This window comes from Vipera ursinii (assembly GCF_947247035.1).
Source record: "Vipera ursinii genome assembly, chromosome: Z".
In the NCBI taxonomy this organism is placed as follows: Eukaryota; Metazoa; Chordata; class Lepidosauria; order Squamata; family Viperidae; genus Vipera; species Vipera ursinii.
Genome location: NC_139517.1, coordinates 118883946 through 118907028, shown reverse-complemented (window position 1 = coordinate 118907028; position 23083 = coordinate 118883946). Strand labels below are relative to the sequence as shown.

General features: G+C 39.3%; 1 protein-coding gene across 1 annotated transcript in view; it reads right to left on the bottom strand.

Annotated features, from left to right (window-relative positions):
- Positions 1 to 23083, bottom strand: part of PTPRN2 (protein tyrosine phosphatase receptor type N2) — a gene marked incomplete at its 3' end in the record, with an annotated part of 756267 nt that overhangs the window by 322172 nt on the left and 411012 nt on the right. The window contains exon 12 of the mRNA XM_083376709.1: positions 21120 to 21184. Coding sequence (XP_083232835.1) covers positions 21120 to 21184 — 65 coding nt within the window. The remainder of the gene's footprint in view (positions 1 to 21119; positions 21185 to 23083) is intronic.

Sequence of the window (23083 nt, the reverse complement as noted above, 5' to 3'; positions counted from 1 at the left end):
TACCTTTCCTTCAGTGTCTTTCAGGTACTGACTGTGCATAGGTTTCTTTTTTACAGTTAGAAACTTGACGCTCAATTGTTTCCTTTCAATGTTCTGCTTTCAATCTTGTCGTTTTCAAAAGGTTTTTCCCCTATTCACCTATTTCAGCATATAGATAAGAATAATGCAGTCGTTTCATCAATACTTCCAAGTGAAATTCAAAGCTCAAGAATGGAATGGAGGATTCTGGAGATGAACTGTTGGCTCAAAGGTTGGTATCAACAAGAAAAAATTTGGATTCTTGGACCATAGTCTACACAATATCTATAAGAAGAGCTTTTGACAAGATATGGGCCACACCACACAAAGAGTGAAAAGAATGTAATGGAGATCTAGACATTTGGCAGACTTTAAATTAAATCTGGAAAAGAAAGGAAAAAAAATCCTAGAAGCTATCCCATGGGAAGCAGGAAGAAATGCAGATAGGTGAGGAAGTGATTAGAAAACACTATGAATGAATTCAAATCACTGGAATCAGATAGATTACATAAATTACATACAAGAATACTAAATACTAAAAGTGGCAGATGTAATCTCAAAGGCACTGACAATAAAATTTGAAATACAGGATACAGGAAAAGTGGCAAAAGGTTGAACATTCTAATCTTTTCAAAAAGGGTGGGGAGGAGTAGACCCAGGAAATTACAGACCAATCAGCTTGACATCAGTGCCTGGAAAAATTGTAGAAAAGATAATCAAGCAGTAGGTTTGCAAGCACTTAGAAAGGTACAGGTGATTACTGGAAGCCAGCATGAGTTTGTTAAAAATAGGTCATGCCAGACCTGATTTTTTTTAAAAATAAAATGATTATATTAGTAGACCAAAATAATGCTCTAGTGTATGTAGACTTCAGTAAGGCATTTGATGAAGTTGACCATAGCCTGTTTGTAGATGAAATGGAAATATGTGGGGTGAATGGTCCCATTGCCAGATGGATTCATTGCTGATTGAATAACTGTACCAAATACATGGAATAGTTTTATTAAGTAGTAGAACCTCCTGGACTCATGGCTGCTCTATCACTGAAAATTTTTAATATGTATATATTTTTTAATAAAATGTTAACAGTAATAATAAGAACTAAAGGTAAAGGTAAAGGTTCCCCCGCACATGCGTGCTAGTCGTTTCCAACTCTAGGGGCCGGTGCTCATCTCCGTTTCAAAGCCGAAGAGCCAGCGCTTGTCCGAGGACGTCTCCGTGGTCATGTGGCCGGCATGACTAGACACCAAAGGCGCACGGAACGCTGTTACCTTCCCACCGGAGTGGTCCCTATTTTTCTACTTGCATTTTTACGTGCTTTTGAACTGCTAGGTTGGCAGAAGCTGGGACGAGTAACAGGCGCTCACTCTGTTACGCGGCACTCGGGATTCGACCCGCCAAACTGCCGACCTTCTGATCTAGAACTAATGCAAACTAAATTAAAAGATATAAAAGAAAAAAAGAATAAACAGAAAAAGCTAAAAGTACAAAACAAAGACAAATAGAAGTTAAACATTTTTTATTTTTATGCAAAAAGTCCATAAATGTAGATATTGCCCTTTCATTAATCAAAAAAAATAGTTTGTCCTGGGAACGTCCAGTTTTGCACAGTAGCGCAGCAGCTGAGGGATCATGGGGCTCCACACTCTATGGCTGATTTTCTTCCTGTTAGGGGACCCTAAATGGGCCAGAAGTCGCCCCAAAAAGGCAGCAAAGAAGGAAGTCCCATGGACCACGGAGAGACAGCAGTCAACCCGATTGGTCTGGGAGAAGCCTTCCAGGAACCAACAGAGAAAGGCTAGCCTAACTTAGAGTCTAGCCCAAGCTACAAACAACCGAAGTCAAAAAGTACTACTTTAAGCTGATTGTAAACAGCACATTTGAATCTGGGTAAGAACATCAATTTTCTCCATCCTACTTATCAACTAATTTCCTGAAAAAAAAATCCTAAAAGCAAAAAACCTCCGAAAGTGAAGGAGGGAGATCTTTGCCCCATCCTTTTACTAATGGAAACGGCAAATTAAACCTTTTATGGAGGACTAAAACATATAGAAATGAAATGAAATTAATATAAAACCTAAATCTGGATAAGTTTGAAATTGCTGAATGGTTAAGATTCTCATTTTAAAGACAACTGTTTATTTTGAAAAATGAAAAATGAACTGGTGCTGACATCTAAGTGGTGGATGAAGACTATGACAGCTATGGCTCTTATAAAGGACTTGGCAAAATCTGGAAAAACTAATCTGTGCTTCTGACTTTCAAAGCTCTAATAATAGAGAACAGCTGTGACAAAAAAGAAAACAATCTGGGCTAAAGACAAGGAGAGAATTATAAACATCAGGGGAAAAAAGTTTTTTCCTGAACTTTTTGGATTACAAATACCTACTTAACTGTGACTCCAAAGTTATTTGCAGAGAAAAGAGAACCTTGATTCTTTGCTATCATGGAAAATCAGAGACTTGTAGAAAGAACTTATCAAGAAAAAACAAATACCTTTCAAGAGGAGATCTATGATATGCTGCAACTAATTCAAACAACAATGATTTCAAACTACAAAGAAATCCAAAATAACTTTGAAAATATAAACCAGGAGTGTCAAATTGCTGGCCCGCAGGCCAGATGCATCATAGCAAAACCACACCCACCCCACTGCTGGCAAAGGCAAAAAAGTCACAATATGTCACGACATGTCACGTGACATTGCGAGTTTGACACCCCTGATATAAACCAATCTATCTCCAATTTAACTTTACAACAACAAAAAATCCCAGAAAACAGCAATAGAGAAGGAGCAGATAAAACAGATAACTGAATACAAATTCAAGGACAGAGAGTTAAAGATGGAACCTAACAAAACAAAGAAGTATGATTTAACCCAAGTGGAAAATTTTTTAGAAGAAATACTGGATTTGGAAAAGACAACTTATACTTTGACACCACCAAACAAATTTGAGGATAAGAAAAAAGATTGGACAAAATGGACTGCAGAGATGCCAGGAAAAACACTAGAACTGGAGAGACAAAAAATGATAAGAGAAGCAGAAATCAAAAGAAATAAAAAGATTTCCAACAAAAATGAATGGGCAAATGCTTCTCACAAAGATATCGTACTTGACTTACTTTTTATATCTACAAGAATATGGAAAGGTTCTTTGACTCAGCAGAACATATTAAGAAAGATACTGGGCAAAAGAAAAAAGCCAACGTGAAAATTAAGGAAATGGACAATGGGGCCTATCAGAGAGAAGATTTAAAAAAAGAAACACCTGTTTGAATATGATTAAAGAAGTAGAAAAATTTTGGATATGAATGTTTACCAAATATTAAGGTGACCATGTTAAAAAAAATCAATAAAATATATTATAAAAAGAAAAAAGAAATTAGTTTGTCCTTCTCATCAGAGAACAATCATTTACAATCACTCTTTCAGGGTGGATGGTATCAAATTTTTCCATCTTTGAAAGTTTTCAAACAAAAGTTGAACAGCCATAAGATCAACAGAGAATTCCTGCCTTAGGCAGGGAGTCAGAATAGAAGACCGCCCCCATTCAAGTCTGTCATTCTAAAATATAGTATTTCTCAAATGTAAAAATAGTGTCTTATTGGTATTGATTTTTTAAAACTATTTGCCAATTCAACAAGTCAAAAGAAATGAAACACTGGTTTAAGATCTACAATGCATCTAGTATCTACATGTTGAGCAAAATGTACAAGCATAATCAAAACGCTCAAAAGTGACTTGTCCTGCTGTTTGTAAATCATTCATATTTCATTAAGCATCATGTCAAATGTTTTCTGACTGATGGTACTTGTCAATAAAAGCTGGGTGGGATGCAAAGAAGAACCTGCAATATTCTACCACATTAAAAAATCAGCTCTCCATAAGCAAATATGCATGTATAGAGTATCGTCTGTAGCAGCAGTTGCTTGGTTCAGCATCCAACAAACTGGCCACCTCTCGTGTTATCCCAGCATGTTCATGGCCTAGAGGACTTGGAGTGGGAGTAATTTCCATATCAAACTCAATTTAGATGAAACATCTTGGTTTAAAGAGAGGGAGAGGGAGAGAACACCAGCACATCAATAGGCCTTTGATTAGATTTTTATCTCTTGAGCAGACAAATATGAATATTTATTACCATGAATGCAGATTTTTTTCCCCTCTATCACTCTGATCTTGAATAATATCCACCACTAATTTTATGAAAATTTGGGCAACATAATGTTTTCACATAAACTGACAGTTCTCAAGATAATCCCATTATTGTTTGGTGGAAAAATGAGAGTTTCTACTTATTCATGTGTTAACGAGGGATTAAGTATTGTTTTTCATCACCATAATCTAAGATGGACTGAAATTTAAAAATGGAACATTGTACAGAAAAGAAGAGCTTTTGTGCAATAGAATTTGTTTGCATTCTCTTTAGGGGAATCTGTAAATTAGCAGTTTAACAATCAGCATCTTTTATGTCTCAGCTGAAAACAGCATCATGGAATTCTCAATAGCATTTATAAAATAAATCCATTGTCTTTCCAGCTCAGGGCTAACTTGGGCACATAGGCATACACACTCACAGGCTGAAAACAAAACAAAACAAAACAAAAGCACAATATCTCTCACAGAAGGAAAATCAAACAAAACACTATGTTCCCCAAGAGAAACACTTGGTCAAGACTTTTCAGATGTATGACTAAATTTCTTGCCATAACTAAGAGTATTTTTCCTTATTTTTTCTTTTTCTCACATAATAGTTTGGGGGGGGGAAATCAATATAATAAGAGAGATTTATTTACAAAATACAGTATGTTAATTTTTTTCTTGACAGGATGCAAAACACCTCCTTAAAGAAATGGTTCTAATATTTATTTATTCAAACTTGCATGCTTTATTTTTCTATAGTCAAAGTGATTTACAAAAATGAAATAGTAACCAAGATTTTGCTGAGGCAATCTACCATCAGTTCTTAATTTCTTACAGATTATGTAAATGCTGCTCTTTTTTAAAGAACATCTCATGCAAGGGCCATAGTAGTAGTACAGAAGAAAAAGAAGAAAGCAGTGGTATAATTGCTGTAGTGGTATAATGATAGATGTAGCAGTACCAAGGACCATGAGAACCTGGAAAATTACTGGGCCTGAAGGAAGAACTGGAGAGGATAAGGAAAGTAAAGGCAAATATGTTCTCAGCGGTGTGTGTATGTGTGTCTGTGTGTACATACATACATACACACAAACACATACATACACACACATACTGTCAACTTCTGAAACAAACCTGGCTGAGATGCCCTACGCATAGTCACTCATGCGCTCGTGACCTCCCGTTTAGACTATTGCAATGCTCTCTACATGGGGCTGCCCTTGAGGACCATTCGGAGACTACAACTGGTGCAGAATGCGGCCGCGCGAGTTGTGATGGGGGTTTCCCACGTAACACCTCTACTCCGTGAGCTGCATTGGCACCCGGTTGCCCTCTGGGTGAGATTCAAGGTGCTGGTGATGACCTATAAAGCCCTAAATGGCTTGGGTCCGGGATATTTGAGGGAACACCTGCTGCCAGCATCAAGTTCCCTTCGTCCAGTGCGCTCGCAGAGGGAGGGTCTTCTCAGGGTGCCGCCGGTAAAAGATTGCCGTCGGATAACACCCAGGGAGAGGGCCTTTTCTGTGGGTGCACCTACCCTCTGGAACCAGCTGCCCGTGGAGCTCAGGACTGGCCCTGACCTACGCTCATTCCGCCAGGACCTGAAGACTTGGCTCTTTGAGCTCTTTGACCCAGGCTGAGAATTTTAACTGGGGTTTTATTCTCAGAGATAATTTAATCTTTTAATTCTCTTTCAACTTTGTATTTTATATTGATGTGATTTTAAAATGCCCTGTAAACTGCCCTGAGTCCTTTGGGAAAGGGCGGTATATAAATCTAATAAAATCTAAATCTAAATCTAAAATCTTTTTCATTTGGAGTTGCCACATAGATTGGGGGAGAAGGGGAAAAATAGTATTGGTATTTGTATCACTAGAAAAACACCGAGCAGCCCCATGGGAACCAAGGTCATTCCCACAGGTGCAGGAAGCAGTGGCGAAGACGATTTGAGAAGCCCACCAATTGCTTTCATTGGGTAGTGTGATTTATAGCATAGTAGAGGGGAGGGGAGTGTTACTTTTGGTTACTTCAAATCTCTAGGGAAATTTCAGAGTTAGTTTCACTTTTGACTCTGCTGATATTACGTATCCAATAAACGTACTCAAGCCTCAGAGTTATGCTTTATGTGGTTTCATTAGTCAGAACCTTGACTTTAAACCAACTCTCCAAAAACCTTTCAGTGCTCTAAGGTAGGAAGCTATTGAGGAATAATCCCCAGGGTCCTGAGCCCCGATTGTCAACCCAATTCTTTTGGGAGAACGGTGAAGACTCAGGAAAGATTCCAGGATAGAGAAAAAGGAGAAAGCAGCAGCCAGTCCCAAAGCTATGCCTGTAGATGGAACCCAGATGGCCACCAAGTCTGGGGACAGAGCCCTGCTGACTGGAGCACAGACAAAAATCTGTGTGGACAAATCTGACAGGTCAGTGACTTGAGAGGAAGCTCTAGTTGTCAGGGACCTTTACCATACCAAGGAAGATTTCCAGTACAAAATCATTCCCAAAGCTGCTGAGGCTGAGTTCCTCTTGATCTCTACCCATGGCTCTCTACCCCTTATTCCCAAGTGCAGGGTGAAGAGGCTGGCTGACTGGGATGGGTCAGGGGAAAGGAAATACCTGATGGCAGCCAAGAGGCTGAAAGACAATTTTGACTGGTTGGACATCAGGGAAGTGACCTTGATCACATGTTACGTAGTCTCAGTCAGAGCCGAAGCCAGAGCAATGCAGCTACTTCCTACCTGCCTGAGGCTGAGTCCTATTACCATAGCTTGAGCTGTCTCCCTGCTCCCCAGACCAGCCTCAGCATTGAACCCAGGACCCAGGTGAAGCCCCCCATGCCTTCAGTGAGCTGCAAGCCCAACTGGACAACTAAGAGGGTTCCAGAGATTGGCTCAACCTCAACCGCAGCCTCAGTACCAGTGGCTTGGCTGGCGCCTGGTGCACTTTGCGCCTCCACCCCCTGTGGACCCACTGCCAATCAGAGCCACACTTGGGGATCCAGATAGGCTGGCATTCTTGATGAACCAAGTGTGGGCCCACCTGAATCACTATGCTCTTGATTATCCTGACAAGAGAGTGATGGAGAATGCAGTGGTAGCAAATCTAGAAGGGGAAATTGCAGAATGGATGACCAGCCTCCACAATGAAGACACAATGGAACTGGGGAACATAAACCTTTTCCTGGAAAAACTGAGAGTCAGGTTTGAAGATGAGTCCCAAGCCCTGCAAGCCAAGGTGGAAATATACAACCTAAGGCAAAGGGGCCATCCGGTTATAAGGTTTGTGCAAGAATTCAAAAAAGTCATAGGCAGAATAAGGCAGTAGCAGAAACAGGATAGGATAGGATAGGATAGGATAGGATAGGATAGGGTAGGGTAGGGTAGGGTAGGGTAGGGTAGGGTAGGGTAGGATAGGATAGGATAGGATAGGGTAGGGTAGGGTAGGGTAGGGTAGGGTAGGGTAGGGTAGGATAGGATAGGATAGGATAGGATAGGATAGGATAGGATAGGATAGGATAGGATATAGAATAGAATATAGAATAAAGCAGAGTAGAGTAGAGTAGAGTAGAGTAGAGTAGAGTAGAGTAGAGTAGAGTAGAGTAGAGTAGAATAGAATAGAATAGAATAACTTTGTCACTTTGAATGTACACTAATTGTCATACATTAAAATGAAATTTTGTTGCATCCAGCTCTCAAAGGGTCACCAGCTCCAATATACACTACATAAAAATAAATACAGAATTATGCATATACCGACATATATTATATGACACTGATAAACAATAGTCTAGTAGTTTGAGTTATGTATACATGTGCATGGTGAGAAAAATGAAACTTGCAAGTTTTCCAGACAGATGGCTTTGGGAACAAAGCTATTACAGAATCGGGTAGTCCTGCTAGAAATACTTCAAAACCTCCTCCCAGAGGGGACAACAGAAACAGACCATAAAGAGAGTATGTGAAGTCTCTAACAATGCTTTGAGCTCTGAGCACATAGCATTTATAAGAAGCATCCTGAATACCAGGAAGCAAGCTTCCTATGATCTTTTCGGCTGTCCTTATCAATCTCTGTATGGAATTTCTGTCTGAGACACTGCTGCCACAAAACCAGACAATGATGCAGTTTGTTAAAATGCTTTCAATCATGCCTCTGTAAAAAGTGGCCAGGACAGAAGGAAAGAGATGTGGTCTCCTCATGTCATGCAGGAAATGCAGATGCTGGTTTACACGCTTCACTAAGGATGAGGTGTGGAAAGACCAATTCAGACTGTTATTTATCTGCATCCCCAGATACTTAATACTGTTGACCACCTCTACAGCTGCATCCTTGATACTGAGTGGAGCATGACTATGCTGGCTCTTTCTGAAATCTACAATAATCTCCTTTGTTTTATCCACATTTAGAACCAGGTTACTTTTATTGCATTGGTCCACCAGAGCCTTCACCTCTTCCCTATAAGCATCTTCACTGTCATCCCGGATAAGACCCACCACTGCTGTGTTATTTGCATACTTCACAATATGATTCATAGGAGATTTGGCACAGCAGTGGTGGGTCATCATGGTGAACAGTAGCGGACTCAAGACACAGCCCAGTTTGTTCACCAGATGCTGAGAGATGATTGTGTTGAATGCTGAAGTAAAATCCACAAACAGCATTTGCACATGCGTATTCTTCCCCTCCAGGTGCGCTAAGCTAAGATGAAGCACATAGTAAAGTGCATCTTCTACAGAGCGGTTCTTCCAATAGGCAAACTGTAATGAGTCACATGTAGGGGGAAGATATGAATACATATAGTCCTTTACCAATCTCTCAAAACACTTCATTATAATGGAAGTGAGTGCAACTGGACAGTAATCATTAAGCCATGTGATTTTAGTTTTTTTGGGCACTGGTATAATGATTGTAGTCTTAAAGTCTGATGCAACGAGAGATTGAAGATGTCTGTGAGAACAGTGGCCACCTGGTCAGCATACTCCTTTAGTACTTGCCCAGGGATATTATTAGGACCCGCAGCTTTCTGAGTGTTGACTTCCTTACTGGAATGTTGTTTGTGGCCTCAAACCATCCCCCCAAAAAAACATATTTAGCTTGTTTAGAGAGTCTATGTCACCCTTACATGTCAGGGAAGCTGCCTTATAATCAGTAATTACCTGAATACCTTGCCACATACGATCTTGAAAGAAATTCTGCACTTTCTGACTATAGGCCTGCTTGCTGATTTTATAGCATGCCTCAACTCAGCTCTTGCTTTTCTAAGTGCTGCTGCATCACCTGATTTGAAAGCTGTGTTTTTCACTTTCAACACCACATGGACCTTCTGTGACATCCAAGGTTTCTCATTTGCTCGCATGATAATAGACTTAAGAACAACTGACATCCTCCATACACTTTTGGAAATAAGCAAAAACAGTAGAAGCATACTTGTTCACATCAGTATGTTTGTCCATTCGTTGCAGCCTCTTTAAATATGTTCCAATTTGTGCACCCAAAACAGACTTGTAGAGCATCCATAGCTCCTGCAGGCCACACTCTCACTTGTTTTCTAATTGGTCTCTCTCTAATTAACGAAGACTTATAGGCTGGCAGAAGCATAACAGAGATGTTCTGAGGAGCCAAAATGAGGGTGAGGGGCAGCCTTAAATGCTTAAATACTCATCCACTGCTTTAAGGAGTGCTTGGACTTTGACCTGTATCAGGCCTGAACCTACTGGGGGATTCCTGGGAGTGTTACCGGATGGCAGTAACCTTAGATATCAAACTCAAGTGCTAGAAGACACCCAGCACCCCTGAATCGAAGCCCAGGCAATCCAAGAAAGATGCCAGTTCAGGTGGTGACCAACCATGGCTCCTGGTGCCAGCACCTCTCAGGTTTCTACTGGATCCCCTATCAAGTGCTTCAAGTGCAGCTAGCAGGGACACCGAGCAGCCAAATGCCTAGTGCCAGTTCCCATGGGAAGGACCACCCCACCCACCACCTCAAAATAAAAAAAGCCGCAGCAATGGGGCCATGAGAGATCAAGCTGGGTACATCAAAGCCAACCCATTCAGGTTTCCTTCCCTTCAAAGGTGGGAGAGAGAACTCCGGTTGAACACTAACCACTGCCAGCCCATATGATAGTGATGTTGAAGGTGAGAATGATCCAATGGTGAGTCGAGCCATCCCTTCTTTCGCCCTCTCTGCTAAACTCATAGTCCCTAAAACAGGGGTCCAAGCAAAATTAGAAGTCCTAGTAGATTCAGGCTGCACTTGATGACTGATTAACCTGCAGACTGTGCTTAAGCTAGGAATCCGAACCAAAAAACTGTCCCTAGCCATGAGGCTTGAGCAGGTCAATGGGTCATTAATTGGAGGGTCACCTAACTTAACCAGTACAGCTGGAGATAGGGTAGCATTGGGAGATTCTCAGATTTGTAGTGATCCCCAAAATGATTGAGACTTTAATCCTGGGGCCGGCTTGGCTAGATAAGTGGCGACCTACCATATGGTGGGAAAACAGTGTGAGAACTATGAGATTAGGAATTGGGCTCCTACCTTCTCCTTATGATTGCCAAGAGAGAGAAGGCACCCCTACTGGAGCCAGGCAGGAACTGACTGAGACTTTGAAAATCGCTGCTGAGAGTTTGCTTGGGATCCAACTTATCCCTAATGAACACCAGAACCTAGCTGATGTGTCTTATCGAGCTACTGACTGTGCAGTTGAAATCTTGACAGGGACAAAACTCCCCAAGCCAAAGATATATTCTATGACCCCCAGAAAGATGACTGAACTATGAGAATACATTGATAAGAACCTGGCTAGAGGTTTCATCCAACCAGCAAAAAAAAAAGAGAAAAAAGATGGGACTCTGAGATTGTGCATCTGTATTTTAAAGGCTTAAATACTGTTAACGTGGAGAACATGTTCCCTCTTCCCCTGATGAAGAACATGTTGGCCCATATGGCAAGGGGAAAGATTTTCACTAAACTGGACCTATGGGAGGCTTACTACTGAGTAAGAATTAAGGAAGGGGATGAATGGAAGACTGCTTTTAATTGCCTGCCCGGGAAGCTTCCAATTCTTGGGAAAAGCTGCAAAAATTTATAAGGAGCAGGCAGATAAGAGGCGATCTCCCCAGAGAGCATTTCATATAAGAGAGAAGGTTTACCTCTCGACCAAATACTTAAGATTAAAATTGCCTTATAAGAAGCTGGAACCCAAATTCATTGGTCCTTTCCCCGTTGTAAGGATTATTTGCCCTGTCACAATTGATTTAAACTCCCACAACTATTGGGGAAACTACATCCAATTTTCCAGTTACAGAATCAACTTTGAGACCAAAACCTCGAACTGCCTCAGGGCCCATGATAGTGGAGGGTGATACTCATTACGAAATAAAACAGATTCTTGACTATAAGTTGTACAAGGGGAAATTACAGTATCTAGTTCACAATGGAAGGACTACCCTTTGTCAGAAGCTACCTAGGTAAAGCATAGACATGTGAAGGCAGAAAGATTAATAAATAAATTTCATAACAAATGTTCCCCAAAGACTAGGGAACCATGAAAAGATTAGCATCACATTATGTGTATTTATGCTTATCATCTTTCAGGAACTCCTTTCCCTTTTGGGGGGGTCCGACTGTCAACTTCTGAAACAAACCTGGCTGAAGCCATCTTTTTCATTCTGAGTTGCCACATAGATAGGGGGAGTAGGGGGAAAATAGTATTGGTATTTGTATCGCTAGACAAAACACTAAGCAGTTTCGTGGGAACCAAGATCATTCCTTCAAGTGCAGGAAGGAGGAGCAAAGACGATTAGAGAAGTCCGCCAATTGCTTTCATTGGTAGTGTCAGAATCCATTTATATCATATTCATAAATGGAATGTTTCAAACATATCCCATGGATTCTGCCATCTCCCGAAGAGAAGAGGATAGATGTGTATTGAACCGGCAATAGGCATTTCAAAGGAAAGGAGAAGCCTTTTGAACTGGGGAAACAAAAGGGGGGGCTAGCATCTGGTTTTTGTCACGGTAGACAGCAATAAACAAAAGGGTCCTAACTTCCTTTTTCCCACGAAATGGATGATACGAGAGGAAGGATGGGGGACTGACCAAATGGGGATTAAGGGGGGTTAAACCGGGAACTCTTTATAAGGGTTTACATCGTGGAAATATTAAGTCCTGTCTCGCATCCTACAACCAAGCATGTCATAGTAAAGATTCCTTTTGGACTAAGATTTGGCTCCAAGAGTTTTGTCTTCCTAAGACGTGGTTTGGGGTGGGTCCTGACAGGTAGTGTGATTTATAGCATTGTAGAGGGAAAGGGAGTTTACTTTTAGTTACTTCGAATCTCTAGGGAAATTTCAGAGTTGGTTTTACTTTTGACTTTGCTGATATTATGTATCCAATAAACATGTGCTCAAGCCTCAGAGTTCTGCTTTATGTGGTTTCATTAGTCAGAACCTTGACATATCTGCTTTTTGATCTAAGCTGTTCTGTTAAATACTGTTTATTTTGTACAGAGTTTGTAAATGCACTGTCTGTTTTCCAATCAATCTATTGCAGTATTGCATTATTTAAAGACTCTATTTCAAAACTGCTAATTTTCACCAAGCCAAAGATTTGATTAGTAACTTGGATGAGAGACCATCAGTCAAGCCAAAGTCTGTAGGTAACACCAGACAGCTGGAAAAACTGTCTTAGATGGCTGTTGCAAAAAACTTCAATTCTGTTACCAAGAAAACTGCAAATACATAACCATGAAGTTATTAGAAGTTGAATTACACTTGAAAACTATGTGGACAAATAGATTGAAGTTTACACTTAATTATAATCTGAAAGAAAATTTTTATAAGATGAGGTATAGTACATATTTAATGCTCAAAAATTGTCAAAAGTGTATAAAGGAGTTTCAAATGTATGCTGGAAATACAAATGCAAAGAATGTTCTTTTTATTGGGATATTTTTAATTCAGAAGATTCTTAAAATAAACAAAAAACGGGAACCAAAGGTTTCTGTTTAGGTTTTATGGACAATGAGCTTGAAAAAAGATGTAGAACTTCTTTAATATATATGTTGATAGCAGTGAGAATCTTATATGCACGAAGATAGATGCACAAATTCCTACAATGGAAGAATGAATGGTAAATGTGATAAATTGGCAGAGATAGCAAAATTGACTGTTTTAATTAAAGAGAAAAAAATTATCTATTGGGAAACCACTTCTGGATTTGTCTATAGAGATTCTCAACCATCCAGGTCATGGATATCTCAAAGGTACTTTTCAAAAGGCAACTGGACTTTCTTGTTGTTGTTTTTTCCCCTTGAAAATGTTTCATTTGTCATCCAAAAAGTTTCTTCAGTCAGAACTCCATTCAGGCAGAAATGAAGAAGCTTCCTGGATGAGTTGAATTCTGAGCCATTATGGTGAGCAAGAATTTCCGTAGAAGATGATAGATAGTATACAAACAAAGAATTTGTGACTTCAAACAGAATGAAAAGATCCAAGATGAAAAATTACACCCAGAATTCATACCAAAAAGTTCAATTGGACAAACACCTTTATTCAATAGAAAGGGAGGGCAGATGGATCGGTCTACACAGGGATGCTATTACTACTGCAAGCAAGAAGTGAAAAGCCAAGTATCCATTTGCTCAATAAACATGTGGGCAACATTACACATTATTCAGATATTGAGAAGGAGATGAAAGTTTTCTCCTCAACCAGAAACAACCTATTAGTTAGCAATAACTAACTTTGAACTGAATAACTAATTTTCTAACTGAAAAGCTATGATATATTGACATATTAAAATGATATGATTTCCAGATATGGAAATGTCATGCATAATCAATATAGAATATTGCATTAGAGTAGAAATATGTTTATTAAGGGAAAAGATATTCAGAGAAGCTGTACATTCTTTCCATGAGAAGTATACTTTTAAAGAACAAGTTGAGTACCAATAAAGAAGAATATTTGTAGTTTAAGGTTGAACTTTGGGGTCCTTGGTGCTCTCTGAGTTTGTTTCTTTTCTTGTAGATGTTTCATTACCAAAACTAGGTAACATCATCAGGTCTAGGAAGGAGTGGAGTTTTCCCTCAATTTATATTCTCATGGCTTGGCCTGTCAGTGTTGGTGGGAGTAGTCCTGATGGTTCTTTGGTTGAGCTGTGTACTGTTAGCTTGTTTGGCAGTTCCTTGATTGGAAGCCTGACAATCTGACAATTTTTTAAAATCCAATTTATATCCCGCCCTTCTCCGAAGGCTATGGGCAATCTAAGCACAAACCAATGTGCTTAGCAATAGCCTTCATTCTATGTATATGCCTGCTTATTATTAGGGCTTTTGACCCCCCCAAGCGGCATTATTACAAAGTCAGCTTAATGCCCCCAACAATCTGGGTCCTCATTTTACCTACCTCAGAAGGATGGAAGGCTGAGTCAACCTTGAGCCTGGTGGGATGCGAACCTGCACTAATTGCAGGCAGCTGGTGTTACTTAAGGAGGCATTAGCCCACTGCTCCACCAAGGCTCTCAATTGGTCATTAATGAACAAATAGACATAAACAACATCTACATACTGTGCAAAAGAGACAATCAACAAACCAAAAACAGAACAAAAAGACCAAAACACCTCCCTACCAGCAATAAACACCCAGATGAGCATAGATTAACACCAAGATTAATATCAGACCAACAATCAAGAAGAAACAATACTCCAATCAAGGAACTGTTAAACAAACCAATAGTGAACAGCCTAACGAAAGAAACATCAGGATCATTCCCACCAATGCTGACACGTTAAGCCACTAGGATATAAATTGAGACCAAACCCCACTCCTTACTAGCACTGATGATGTTACCTGGTTTAGGTAAGGAAGGATCTGCAAGAAACCAATCAAGCTCAGAGAGCACCAAGAACACAGCAAAAAGTTGAGTATTTATATTATGTGAGCTTTTTCTGCTTAAAACAAAATTTCCCCAATCGCCATTCTGAATTCATTTCTAGCAGGTAGCAAGTCAATTTTTCTCCTCAACGTCAAGCACACTTTCCTTTTGCATTCTTTGGCTGCATTCAGTAGAAAATATTTATTAAAAAACTGTTTCTGCACAGCAAGACAAATAATAATTAATGTGTGCATTGGTGTTTTCTTTTAATTAAAAAAAGTGAAAAGGATGGGTGCAGTACTACAGCCATAAGACAAAGCTCCCCTCTTCTATTTTATGTCAGGCTGGCTAAAAATTGAATTACTGATGCTACCTTGGCAACCATTCAATCATTTCACAATTGTGCTGTTTTTTTTAAAAAAAACCCACACAAACATGTTACTTCCATACAGAGAAATTCATAAGCTAACATGGTATACTCCACAACTGCGCTTTTCTGCACTTTAGAACCGATTTGTAACTTTTTATCACCCCACAAGCCTTGTCATTTACTTGTGTAAAATACATAGAAAAACAGATGTTAAGGTATTGGACTCAGAAGATAAGATAAGGAATTACAGAAGACTAGTGGTTTTGACATTGAAGCTGCAACTTGTGTCAGCTGCAAGTCAAAATACTTCTGTGCCAGATTCAAGATGGATAAACACTTTGATAAATGATACCGACAGTTGTGCTTGATGGTTCTATGATTAGTTTTAAACAACTTTCCTGGGAGCCATTGTCACCTTTATATTTAAAATAAAGACAATATCTGCAGAACTGGGGCACATGCTTCAAGATGTCACTTTATCTCTTAAACTTCATTTCTTCCAAAGAATTTAATATGCATCCTGAGATATGAAGCACTTCAGTAGTTGTTTTATCAGTTAGTAGATAAAAGTGCAGATATAGGCACATTTGTATGGAAATAAATATCTTTATGTTTGATGTGCATGTCCACCTATTGGCTTTAATCCACTATCTATTAAACACAAACACAAACACAGTAGTTAATATATTTGCCTGTGGATGATCTATTCTGGTCTTATTTTCCTTTTATAAAGAGCAATTCCAGATAAGGGCAATATCAATAGAATTAAGCATTATCTAACCTATAAAGCAGTATCAGGAGCTGTTCCAATTTAATATTCCAATTAAAACCATGATAGCATGCCACCTGCGGTGGACTGCAATAAATGACACAGGTTCATCTAAAGTATCACCATCAACCTGGGTTGTGGCCACCATCCAAATCCAGCGGCTGTGTTTGGATCAATATAAATGACAATCTGTGCTTCTTGGACATAGGTTGCCATTCTTCTTATTAGGATGTGTGAGGGTTAATGTCTCTGGGGGTTTGCTACTCTTACATGACTGTGAATACTTGCTTGTTATTTGTGATTCTCTTTCTAATTTTCCTTGAGCCATATAACAGTGCTGCATTATACCTTGAAGATGTGTTTTCACAATTATCTGCTATGCTTCAGATTTCCTCTCTTAATTACATCAAGACAGATAATAATCTGACAGTTTGCCTCCAGGAGGCATCTCCTGGATCACAGAAATTTCTCTTCTGCATCCTTCAAGCACAGATGCCAATTCAGAAAAGGTCTGAGGAGCACTTTGGCCAACCTCAATAAAATGAGAATTGCACTTGAAAAGTTACTAACCTACATAACTGCTTGAGGGCTGATTAACGTTTACAATAACATCCCAATTCTAAATACATTATTTTGAAGCAAGTGCTATTGATTCACTTACAGGGATGTTTTTTAAGAATTGTGTTTTAAATGCACATGCTAATTAACAACTTCGTAAAACAACCACTTCTTTGTCCTCAAAGAAGGTTTAAGATCAGGAAAATATCATAATTTCAAGGGCCCCCATATTTTAGCCGCATTTTAAACACTGATAAATTTAAAACATGCATTAACCTCATATGCAGAACAAATTATACATAGAAGCCAATTTTCAAATTTCCCTTTTCTCTGTTCATTTATTTTAATTATTTGAATCCTATTTTTAAAATCAATATGCCTTATACAAAAGGTTAAATAGCAGTAAACACTAAAAAAGAGCAAGGAAAATATAGCAACATTAAAATCAACATTAAAATCACCTGGAAACCTAACATCTATTTACAAGTGAAAGTGCCCCCTCTCCGACCTACACAAGGCTCTGTTGAATTGATAGGCCATGTGGTTGGGTTCTCACATTGGCTGGTGCCACAATATTGTAATACGGGTTGCTTGATTGCCATGGAAAACCCATATCATTCTGGTGGTTGATTTTGCAATGGACAGTTTTACAATGAAAAGACTGAGATTATCATTTAAGCTTCTTGCTCTTCTCCAAAGACACTGGTCAATGTGAGTGTGCAATTCGAGCCTCCAGGAACCTAGAGGTGGTTCCACATTAGCAGATGCTCCATAGCAGCACCTCATCTATTTTGCAATTGGTCAGGTGGCTGGCCAACTAATCTGTCAGCAAGGAGTTAATGGCTGATCTTCTGAATCTCCTATTTGTTCACACAATGCTAAGCAATTTTTTTAAAATCATAGTTTGCTGAACATGTATTCGTGACCTGATTTGCACTTATTATGAAGCCATAATGATTCCTTCATCAAGCTAATCCCAAATAAAGAAATTATATTGTAGCTTCATGCAATGTGTAAAACCCACTTCCCTTTATTCTCTCCCTCAATTCATATGTTTCTCACAATCAACTGCTGTCTGTTAATACTTTGGTGCAACTGTTCAACTCTGAAGGCAGACTTCCTGGGCCAATAGTGGCTATATGGTCCTGAAATTCTGGGAGCAGTAATCCCAGATGAATTGGAGGAGACCTGGTTGAAGAAGATTAAATTGAGTACTTGCAGCATTAAACAGCACCAGGCAGGTAAAGAGAAGTGCAAAAGTGGTTTGTAATATATCCATCAATATACAATTAATAGCAGATTTTGCAATCTCTTTTGTTCTGACAGGCTGTATTATCTTCTTATCTAAATCCTTTGATTTATTCTTTGATGGAATCTTAACTCTCTTTTATAAAGATATTCTATGTATAAGAGGAGTGTTGCCTTAAAAGAGTATGTCATATGTTATGTATTCACATATTAATAATGTTGTATATATGTTAAACAGGGCTGAGGTAAAAGCCGCGGCAGCTTTTGACAGCTGTCAAAAGCTGCCGGACAGAACTACGCAGGTGCCAACCGACTGACAGCTCTCGGCTGTCAAAATCACCTGGTAACAGCACGCGCTACCGATGACAGCTCCGAGTTGTCAAAACCAGCCGACTCTGATTGGCGGAAGCGAACGGCGCGGGAACCCGGCTCAGCCCTGATTGGCCAACCTGTTGACAGCTGCTAGTATAAATAGGAGCCATGTTCTTCTGTTGTTTTGCCTGGTTCGTAAATAAAGTTAAGTTGCTCAACTTGCTGTCTCGCCTGCTTCTTCGCTAAAGCATCATATACATTAGAAATTTAAGCAAACTTAATAGCATAGAAAGTAGTCCACAAACACATGGTCAGACACCAAGGGATACATTATCCTAAATTTAAATCTTGGCAAGTATGGAGGTGAAACACAGCTTTAATTAAAACAGGTGGAAATAATCAGACTCACCAACTGCATTATTGGTTTTGGGGACTCTTGTTGCAAACATATGATAAAGCCATAAAAATTCTTTTTTTTTTTATTGAAAAGTTTTAAAATACAATTTTCCTTTGAAAAACCCCCTTTCCCCCTCCCTCCTCCCCTCCCTACCTCCCCCCTATCTCCCCCCCTCCCCCTCTCCCTCCTCCCTCCCCTGCCTCCCACCCCTCTACTTCCCCTCCTCCCCCCCTCCCCCCCCGACTTCCCAGAGCAAAATACAAGGTATATATCTAAAAAGCAATCATAAACAATCATATACTAACAATTATAAACTCTAAAATCCATCACTCTCTAGCTTATATAGAGTAAACCAATCCTTAACAATACTAAATATGTATAAAGAACTAAAATAAAAGAAAACTAGCATCATTCCCATCTATGTTCTTCCACAATTCACTATTACCTAGACATATTCTCACTTACACATCACAAGCACCTATCCCTATTAACCTCTCTAGCCAAAATAGGCTATAATAGATAGTTCTTACACAAATTAACCCACATTAACCCACAAAACTTTCTTCCTCTTCCTCTGTAGTAAATTGTCCATTAATTCCAAATTGAACATTCTGTTACCATACATATCATCCCAAAACTCTTAAAAACACAACTACCACTTAACTATAAGTATATTGTGGAAGTTCCATAGATTTCTACTGGTCTTATTTTTTAATCTTTTTTGAGCGTTTTAAGGCAGCACGCGTCACCCTCTGTTCTCTAGGATCATCCAAAAGAGTTGCAGCTTGATCTCCTCCTGTACCCTTCTCGTCTATCTGTCCATCTTCATCCTCTTGATGTTCTCCTTCTCCAGATCCCTCTGCAGCTTCCAGAAGTGTTGATGGGGTTGCTTTTAAAACATTGTTGTAAAAATCATGCGCTTGCTTCACAGTACCCAAACAGTACCTTTTGCCATCATACATGAAGCTCAACCCAGCTGGGATCTCCCATCTGAACCTTATATCTCTTTGCTTGAGCTCTTGCACAAGAAATATAAAGTCCTTCCTTCTCTTTAAAATCTTTGGAGGAATTTCTTTTAGAACCAAAACTTCTTGACCAGCAATCACAACTTTAGTATCATAGGCAGCTTGTATAACTTCATCTCTAATTTCCCTTTTTACAAAATAAACCACCACATCTCTAGGCAACTTTCTCTGCTTAGCAATCCAGGAATTCACACGAAACACTTTGTCCATGCCTTGTTTTATTTCAGATGCTGGATGGTTCAATACCCCCTCAAAAGCCTCAGAAACCAGCTGCTTTAAATCTTCCTTAATATTCTCTTTTAGGCCTCTAATTCTAACAGCAAACTGCATCTGGTAAAATTGAGCCAAACTCTGTTCGCTATCCATTTTGTCTTTTAAATCTTCAATTTCCAATACTTTTGCTTCTAATATAGCATTCTTTTGAGTCAAGTCTTCCACTTGATCATCCAGCACCTCCACACATTTAGCTACTTTATGCACTGAGGACAAAATGTCTACCTTCATCTCTCTAAGTTTCTGCTCCATCCTTTCTTCCATTCTCTGCTCCAATTTCTCCAATTTCTCCTCCATCTGTGCAAATTTAACACCCATTGACTCCAAAATTAACTGGGTATGTTTTTCAAGATCCTTCGATGTCAATACATCAGGAGAATGCAACGCCTGCAGTAATGATTGTTGTTGCACCGGAGAATTTCCAGCACTCCGAAAAGTTCTAGGGGGAGGTTTAGCCGCCATCTTTTACTTACAATTGTGACGCACTTTCACTTTAAGTTTTAAGCATAGTCCATCAAGCTTGAGAGTAAAATAAAATAATCCTCTTCATCTCTCCACCTTTTCCTCTTGTACCGCTCTGCCTGCTCCTTTAAATCATAGTCCTTTCTTCAGGCAGGGATGGTTCGCAGACGCCTGGCTCTGCTCCAGGAAGTTCGGAGCAGAGACGACGGCCAGCTGGGAGCAACCCAGGCTTCAGGGGAGTTCGATCCTTCAGCCGCCCAAGCTCAAAGCTCAGGCGGCCTCGGAGAACTCTACCCCTACCTGGGGCCTCACCCCCTCCTCTTCTCCCGAGGAGGGGGCTTCAATTTCGCCCGAACAGCTGATCGGCGCTGTTTCGGGCGAAAAAACAAACAGCTGAGCCGCGGGCAGCCAGGGGAGGCTGTCTTCGGTGCCGCGCCGCCAGCGGAAGTCCCTGCGGTGGACATAAAAATTCTTAAAAGCTATAATGATTTACTTATATGGTTGATGAAATAGGACATTATAATGACAGAAGCAAGAATTTAATAATCAGAAAAATGTAAACGCCTTTAGGAAGATTAACACAATTTACCTGCAAACATTGAAAAGAGTTAAGATTCCATCAAAGAATAAATCAAAGGATTTAGATAAGAAGATACGCGGTATTCACTTACCTTCTCCATGCCAATCTTCAAAATTTCCAATCCTGTATCTTTTTCAAGGATACTTTTGTTGTCAGCTGTTAAGAAAATTAAGAATGGCATAGTTAAAGGTGTTGCAATGAATTTGCATCATCTTCTTTCATCACTGTTACACATTTTCAAGGACTTCGATCTTGGCTTCACCATCCTCAAGAATCACTGTAAAATGGATTAGTATTCAATTTTACAGGGGATAAAAGAGCCTTGGTGGAGCAGTGGGCTAATGCCTCCTTAAGTAACACCAGCTGCCTGCAATTAGTGCAGGTTCGAGTCCCACCAGGCTCAAGGTTGACTCAGCCTTCCATCCTTCCGAGGTAGGTAAAATGAGGACCCAGATTGTTGGGGGCAATTAAGCTGACTTTGTAATAATGCTGCTTGGGGGGTGTATGAAAGCCCTAATAAGCAGGCTTATACATAGAATGAAGGCTACTGCTAAGCTTGTAAGCCGCCCTGAGTCTTCGGAGAAGGGCGGGATATTAATGGAATTAAAATAAATAAAAACAAATAAATAAATAAATAAAAGAAAAGAGAAGAAAAAAAATAGAAAACTACCTCAACTGTTCTATAAATCAGTAGGGCAGCCTCTTGTTGAAACTAGAATATTGTCACCTTGATCAACTTTGTCATACAACATAAGCTCAGTTTACTTACTGAGCGTTCTTCCTGTTTCAAATGGCTGGTCTAAAAGGAATCAGATGGGGCTACTAGGAAATGAACTGACTTTAGAACACCTACGTAGCTCACATGGGATCTAGCTCTAGTTAACATTTTGACGGTCTCCAGGAAATCTCAGGATTAAAAGTACACAGGGAAGCTGAAAACCACTTCCCTATCACATGAAGAGAGTTCATATAATCACATAAGTTGAAATTAATTCAGTCAAGTTTTTATTATTTTATGCAACTCAGACCCAAAATTGTATAAAGCTCCCCAAGCTTTGAATAAATTTCCCTTCAAAAATTGTTAATAAATTGTAATTTTCAATGTGAGAGAAGATGAGCATTATTAAATATATGGTTACTAATAAGTTTGATTGTATTTAATTTAAATATATTTAAATTCAGCCAAATTTATTTTTGTTGATATCTTAATTTATTTAGATAAAGGATTTAGGATTTAGTTGTCAATGTGTTGCTCAAAACCAACTGATCATTCTCTCTCCATTCTCTCAAAACCAACTGATCATTCTCTCTCCAAATTCTGTACCCCAAGTAGTAAACGTATCAAACCAGGTGCAGATAATTAGCCATTTGGAAAGATACATATTCATACAAAAGCATTTTCCACATACAGTACTTCCGTAGGTTGACTGTTAGCTCCAAGAAGTCTCAGCAAATTACATGAGTGTCATCAAAGATATTATCTCTCTTGCTTTAGGTGAAAGATTAAGATGATACCCCAACATTTTTTTGCAACAAGGTTGAATCAAATGGCCAAATGGATCATGCTACATGATCTGCTGTGGAAGAGAATTCTCTATCACACAAATGCTGGATGGAAAAGACAGGTCTGAATGCAACTCTTCATATCCCTGTTCTCTTGATAGTTCAACATCCAATGCCTAAGACAGCCTCACCATTCCTGATGGTAGGACTTGTTCATCCTAAACTTTTCTAAATAAGTAAAGTAATTTTCCAGGATCACAGTTTAGACACACAAATTCGGGACTAATTTAATTTATTCTTGCTATTTAGGCATTTATTCAGTGTTACATGGATTTAAACAGTCAACTAACATCAGCCTTATTTATTTTCCCAATTTCCCAGAAAGAAGGTTTGGTAAATGTTATTAAATCTCCTTTGTATAAAAAGAAGGGCAAACTAGGGTAGAGACTTGAGTCAAATCACCTTAGCTTTCCTGAATCAATGCTACAGTAATGATTAAAATTCAATACTTTGTCAACAGAATGGTTTCATACTATAAGCCTATGGATCTTA